Source organism: Theobroma umbraticum, unplaced genomic scaffold, assembly GCF_002168275.2.
Source record: "Theobroma umbraticum cultivar Fairchild unplaced genomic scaffold, ASM216827v3 scaffold_204.0, whole genome shotgun sequence".
NCBI classification, from domain to species: Eukaryota; Viridiplantae; Streptophyta; class Magnoliopsida; order Malvales; family Malvaceae; genus Theobroma; species Theobroma umbraticum.
This window is the reverse complement of record NW_018397267.1, coordinates 122,034-128,821: the sequence shown is the minus strand read 5'-3', so window position 1 is coordinate 128,821 and position 6,788 is coordinate 122,034. Positions and strand designations below refer to the sequence as shown.

General features: G+C 39.4%; 1 protein-coding gene across 2 annotated transcripts; it reads left to right on the top strand.

The window, feature by feature from the left end:
* Window positions 1-1,012: 1,012 nt before the first annotated feature.
* Window positions 1,013-6,782, top strand: LOC110423689 (C2 calcium/lipid-binding and GRAM domain containing protein). Of its 2 annotated transcripts, XM_021437979.2 has the most exons (10): window positions 1,013-1,496; window positions 1,663-2,162; window positions 2,600-3,847; window positions 3,962-4,144; window positions 4,334-4,617; window positions 4,721-4,837; window positions 4,923-5,185; window positions 5,808-5,976; window positions 6,138-6,410; window positions 6,541-6,782. In XM_021437979.2, the coding sequence occupies exons 2-10, from the start codon at window positions 1,814-1,816 to the stop codon at window positions 6,730-6,732; spliced, it is 3,078 nt and encodes a 1,025-aa protein (XP_021293654.1). In that variant the 5' UTR covers window positions 1,013-1,496; window positions 1,663-1,813; the 3' UTR covers window positions 6,733-6,782. The 2 variants fall into 2 exon arrangements, with proteins under 2 accessions (XP_021293654.1, XP_021293653.1); XM_021437978.2 differs by having other exon boundaries at window positions 1,013-2,162.
* Window positions 6,783-6,788: the final 6 nt, after the last annotated feature.

The window sequence follows — 6,788 nt, the reverse complement described above, 5'->3', positions numbered from 1 at the left end:
ATACTGTGTGGCCAGCGTAACAGATTCAGTTGGCTCGGAAGGAAAGCAATGTATTCAAATGATTCCCGTTCCAGACAAAGAGAGTGCTGAGATCATCACAACCCCATAACGGAAAAAGGTGTAGGTGGGCTCCTAAATAACAAAGAGGCTGTGTCACGGGGCGATTCTTAAGACCACCTTCGTGCGGCCTTGGATTCAGCCCTTAGCTCGGCAGTAGAACCCAAGTCAGCCTTACTCACCCGACAAGCGCTCAACACCCGCACAATGGCTTTAAGCCGGCAAGCAAGCTTGCATAAACAAGGAAGGAAAAATGGAAAGAATGCTAGAGAAAAACTAAACTCTTTATATTGAATGAATTGAAATACAAAGGATGCAAGAATGGATGCAAAAATGGATGATTTACACAATGGTGGATGGGGCTATTTATAGCCAAGGTTCCCCACCCACTTTTCCCTCCAAAGTTTTTAATTCAAAGTATTCCCCCCAAAAGATTTCCCTCCAAAGTTTTCAATTCAAAGTATTCCCCCCAAAAGATTTCCCTCCAAAGTTTTCAATTCAAAGTATTCCCCCCAAAAGATTTCCCTCTAAAGTTTTGAAAGGTTCTAGAAAATCGGTTGGGAGGGAAAATTTGAATTTTCCAGCAGCCCCCCTCCGTGGGCCGCACCCCTTCTGGGCCCCCCTGGTGTGACTGGACTGGCTGTGGGCACCCCTCTTGGGCCTCCTGGTGGGTCTGGACTGTGGCCCGTGACAGCTGCCTCTTTTGGCCTTGGGTCAGGGGAATGACGAACTTTATGCCCATCGAGCAAGGGAAAAGGAAAAGAAAATCTTGAATTACTTGACTGATGATGATTGTAGGAAATTTCGTTATCAAAACCCTGTATTTTACCAATAGTATACTATCAGGAGAATTACTATTGCTTGGTGGATGAGGCAGACGCCTAACGAAGGAGGCGTAGATTTATTTAGAATTATAAATGTGAAAGTGAACGTGGACAAAGGAAAACGCGCATTTGAAACTTGAAAAGCCAAAAAAGTTGTACAAGTTGAAAAGTCTCCTTTTCTGGTTCCTTGAAACAAAAAGGAAAAGTCTCCTCCCCGCTTTGTCTTTGCGCTCACAGATGATCTCATAGTTTGCAGCATCTTGGAAAATAAAGTTTGCCCAGATTTTATCTTCTTGATTTTTTATTCTTCATGAAAACAAACAAGCATTCATTTTTGTTTCTTGTTGAAAATTTTACTTCTGTGTTTCGTTCCTCTTCGTTTGGGTGCGTTGATTTCTTTGGCAAAATTGAATTGCCTTTTATTGGTATGTACGAATGCCCAATCCAATACGAGTAGCGATTCTAGTGTTTCCTTGGTAAAACAACAAGTTGCCTCTTCTTGTCTGTGTCTTCTTCCCCATGGAATGGAAATGGAGTTTCTCTACTGCTATTGCCGCTGAATGCTGATGATGCTACTGGGAAGGGCACTGCCTTAATTCTTCATTAATGATATTAGTACGTTGAGTTTGATTGATTATTACTAATATTATTAGTATTCGTTGTTTGTGCTCGGGAGCTCTCTCTCTCCTTTTCTTCTTTCTCCCAGAAACAGAAGAAACCGAAATAATACTAGAAATAGAATGGCGGCACTATTCTTACAATCCTTTGCTTTTGTTTGTAGCGGTGGCAGCGACACTGTTGATCGCGGGGTGGGTTCATCATAAATATAAAACATTATCAAAGGTCAAGGTTTGAAGATTCTTTACAATTAGGATTGGATTGAGGAGCAGTGACAAATTCGATCATCTTTGATCCCATAAACAAACACACAAATGAAGCTCATTGTGGGTGTGATTGAAGCAAGAAACATACCCCCCATGGATATAAACGGCTTCAGTGATCCGTACGTGAAGCTTCAGCTAGGAAAACAGAGGTCCAGGACCAAAGTGGTGAAGAAGACGTTGAACCCAACTTGGGGTGAGGAATTCAGTTTCAAGGTCGAGGATTTGAATGAGGAGCTTCTCCTCTCTGTCTTGGACGAGGATAAGTACTTCAATGATGACTTTGTGGGCCACCTTAAACTTCCCGTCTCCCGGATTTTTGATGCTCACAACAAGTCTCTTGGCACTGCCTGGTATTCCCTCCAACCGAGGAATAAGAAGTCCAAGAACAAGGATTGTGGTATGTTTTTCCTTTTTATTTGCATCTTTCATCCTTCAGCGACTACAAAATTTAGTTTTCTCAGCCTGTGCTGTCTGTCATGTTGGAATTAACCATTTCCTTGCATCACTTTTCCTCAAGCCATTACCAAACTAAACTGGAATTCTTATGTTTTTATTTCTGGTCTTTTTTTTTTTTTGTTGTAAATGTCTCTTAGTGGAATATTCAACTGGGTTTTCTGTGCTGTCTTACTATGATGCTAAATGAATACTTTTGTTTATGAGGGTCACAATGTTACTTAATGTTACCTTTAGTCCCAATAAATACCTTATCTAATAGTCGGGATCTAGGATTCAAATATCAAAATTGCATCTCTTATATGACATGCTTCAGCTGCTTTGGGCTATAATGACTACAATAATTTATCTATGTACTTTTCTTTCGACCTTTTGCTACAGGTGAAATACTTCTAAATATCTATTTTTCCCAAAATAATTCATTCATGGACTTGACCTCTCATGGTGATCATGCATCATCATCGAAGAAGCATGCAGACATGACTATTGAGGATCTTTCTAGGTCATTTAGTGGTTCATCAAACTCCCCTTCTCCTGTGAGACAAGAAGATAATGTGTCTTCCAAGGAAGATAAATCAGGTGCACAAAAATCCCTAGCAGGTCGCATTGCTCAAATGTTTAATAAAAATTTGGACACTGCTCCAACTACCTCTGCTAAGAGCACTGATTTGATGGAGATACCTGAAATCTCAAGAGCTGACATTTCTGATGACAAGGCTGATGATCAGTCATCCTCTGTTTCTTTTGAGGAAGCAATGAAAGCATTGGAATCTAGAGATCAGGGAAGTGAAATTCCAATCAATTTACCTGGAGGAGTTCTTCTGGACCAATTATATGTGATTGCACCAACAGAGCTAAACTTTCTACTTTTTTCACCTGATTCAAGTTTTCCTAGGTCATTAGCAGAGGTGCAGGGATCTACAGATCCACAATTTGGGCCTTGGAAATTTGAGAATGGTGGTGAGTGCTTGAAAAGAGTTTATTCTTACATCAGGGCTCCAACCAAATTAATTAAGGCTGTGAAAGCCACTGAGGAGCAAACATATATAAAAGCTGATGGGAAGGATTTTGCTGTTCTAGCCGGTGTGAGCACTCCTGATGTCATGTATGGGAGCACCTTCAGAACTGAAGTGCTGTACTGCATTACTCCTGGGCCTGAGCTGCCATCTGGAGAACAGTCTTCACATTTGTTGATTTCATGGCGTATGAACTTCTTGCAGAGCACCATGATGAAAGGCATGATAGAAAATGGAGCCCGACAAGGTCTAAAGGAAAGCTTTGATCAGTTTGCTACTTTACTAGCTCAGACTATTAAGCCAGTTGATTCAAAGGACATTGGCTTAAACAAAGAACATCTTTTGGGATCATTGCAGGCTGAACCCCAGTCAGATTGGAAGTTGGCCGTCCAGTATTTCGCTAGTTTTACTCTGGCTTCCACTGTTTTTATGAGCATCTATGTGATGGTCCATATCTGGCTAGCTGCACCTAGTACAATTCAAGGACTAGAGTTTGTTGGGCTTGACTTGCCCGATTCAATTGGTGAATTCATTGTGTGTGGTGTCCTGGTTCTTCAAGGTGAAAGGGTACTCCAGTTATTTTCACGCTTCATGCAGGCCAGAGCGCAAAAGGGTAATATTCACATCTAATAACTACTCTTCTGAGATGGTGAAAAAAGGTGCCGCATCATGTTTCTTTTGTTTCAGGCCTTTGATTTCCTTTTGCTTTTTTCTCTCCAACAAATAGGGAGTGATCATGGAGTGAAAGCTCAAGGGAATGGATGGTTACTAACGGTTGCATTGCTTGAGGGAAGTAATTTAGCTGCTGTAGATTCAAGTGGGTTCTGTGATCCATATGTGGTGTTCACTTGCAATGGAAAAACTAGAACCAGCTCAATCAAGTTCCAGAAATCTGGCCCTCAGTGGAATGGTGAATTTAACATTGTTCTTTGTCTGTGTTTGAGTTCAGTGTGCGTGTTTTCACTGGCATACTCTTCAATAATGAGTCTTATGCAGAATCTTACAGTTTATTTGGATCGAACCCCTTGAAAGTTTGTTCAAGAATTATTTAAATCTTAATTTAATCAATTGTTTAAATAAACTCTATTGGTCTTTGCAGAAATATTTGAATTTGATGCAATGGATGAACCTCCTTCTGTACTGGATGTAGAAGTTTATGATTTTGATGGACCTTTTGATGAAGCTACATCTCTGGGACATGCTGAGATTAATTTTGTAAAATCTAATATATCAGATCTAGCTGATGTGTGGGTTCCTCTACAAGGAAAGTTGGCACAGGCATGTCAGTCTAAGCTGCACTTGAGAATTTTTTTGGACAATACAAGAGGTGGAAATGTGGTCAAAGAGTACTTAAGTAAGATGGAGAAAGAAGTGGGGAAGAAGGTAAATAGATAGCTATGCTTCTTTTTAGTTTCACATTGGCCACAGAATAAACTATTATTGTCCATTCTTGTTATGTGTTTACAATCAAATTATATATTTGCAGATAAATGTGAGGTCTCCTCAAACGAATTCAGCCTTTCAGAAACTCTTTGGGCTTCCACCAGAGGAATTTCTCATCAATGACTTTACCTGTCACTTGAAACGGAAAATGCCTCTGCAGGTTCTGTTTATCAGGTTGCATAATCTTTTGTAATTAGTATACTGCATTCTTCCGTTTTTGTTAATCTGCAGTTGCATCTTTGCAGGGTCGCCTGTTTCTGTCAGCAAGAATAATTGGGTTTCATGCCAATTTATTTGGCCACAAGACAAAATTCTTCTTCCTTTGGGAAGATATTGAGGATATTCAAGTTTTAACTCCTACTCTGGCGTCAATGGGCAGTCCAATTATTGTTATGACTCTCCGTCTAGGAAGAGGGATGGACACTAGACATGGTGCAAAGACACAAGATGAGGAAGGCAGGCTGAAGTTCCATTTCCATTCTTTTGTATCTTTCAATGTAGCTCATCGGTAAAGGACAACCTATCTTCTGTGACTTCTTGTTTTCATTTTATTTATGTCTTTACTGCTTCTTTGCATATGTTTATTAATTTTGTTTAATGTTGAAAGGATGTTTAACCCAAGCTTTTTTCACAATTTCTAGAAATGAATTCTAACATTATAACTTCCATTGTGTTGTTACATATGGAATTTATAAGCGTGATATGAGAATATTTCTTCCTGGAATGTTCTTGACAAGTGGCAAATTGACTTGCTTTTGTAATATATTGGACAACTTCTGTGGTTGGAGTCCTTTTTTTCTTGCACCCATAACCTGACATACTATCCTTTTCTAGTCATCAATAAGAATTTCTTCACTTTATTAGTCCAGCTTTAGTTGTTTTTTGAGAAACAAATAAGAATCATGATTTTTACAATTAGACTTATCATGCCTCTTTTTCCTTTTGGATGTAGATCAACTGTTGTTCTTAGGCAATCAAATGATGAAACTAGTCCGAAGTATTAAGAATCTGTGATGATAAGAATGAGAGTAGGGAAATACTTATTTTATAAGTTTCTAAAAGTAAAAATCTGAAAAGGGGAAAGGATGGTAAAATGTCATATCTTGACTTTCAATTTTTTTTTTGACTAGAACAATTATGGCTCTGTGGAAAGCTAGATCCTTGAGCCCAGAGCAGAAAGTGCAAATAGTTGAAGAAGAGTCTGAAGCCAAAAGCCTCCAAACTGAAGAGAGTGGATCCTTCTTAGGCCTTGAGGATGTCAGTATGTCTGAGGTTTATTCATCTGCTCTTCCTGTTCCAGTAAGTTCTCTCCCTCTCTGAATCTATGGAACTTGTTTTGCTGCAATATGCATCCTGTTAAGAACATTTTTACTGTCCATGTTGTGTCTAAGGTACTGCAAATCTTTTCGTATGTATTTTGTCTGTATCTGATGATGGTATCTGCTTTATTGGTGACTCAGACTAGTTTCTTCATGGAGTTATTCAATGGCGGTGAATTGGACCGTAAAGCTATGGAGAGAGCCGGCTGTCTTAACTATTCTTGTAGTCCATGGGAGTCAGAAAGGGCTGATGTATATGAGAGGCAAATATATTACAGGTTTGATAAGCGTGTATCCCGCTATAGAGGAGAGGTGACAAGTACTCAGCAGAAATCCCCACTTTCCGATAAAAATGGTTGGCTTATTGAAGAAGTTATGACTCTCCATGGTGTTCCACTTGGGGACTATTTCAATGTATGAATACCACCAAGAACTTTTCATAATTTTATCTTTGAGAGTGATGCTTGAGCTTGTTTTGGGATTTGATTTAGATATTATTCTACTTCTTCCTCATAATTGACCACTGAGTTTTAATGTTTTGCAGCTTCACCTAAGATACCAAATTGAGGATTTACCCTCAAGATCAAAGGGATGTCAGGTGCGAGTGTTTTTTGGAATTGCATGGTTGAAAAGCACTAAGCATCAGAAAAGGATTGCCAAAAACATCCTCTTAAATCTGGAAGATCGCTTGAAGGTGACATTAGGCATCGTTGAGAAGGAATATATTTCACGATAGTGCATGACCGGCATTGCTGATATTGTAGAGCTGATTGGCAGATAATCTTCAATATT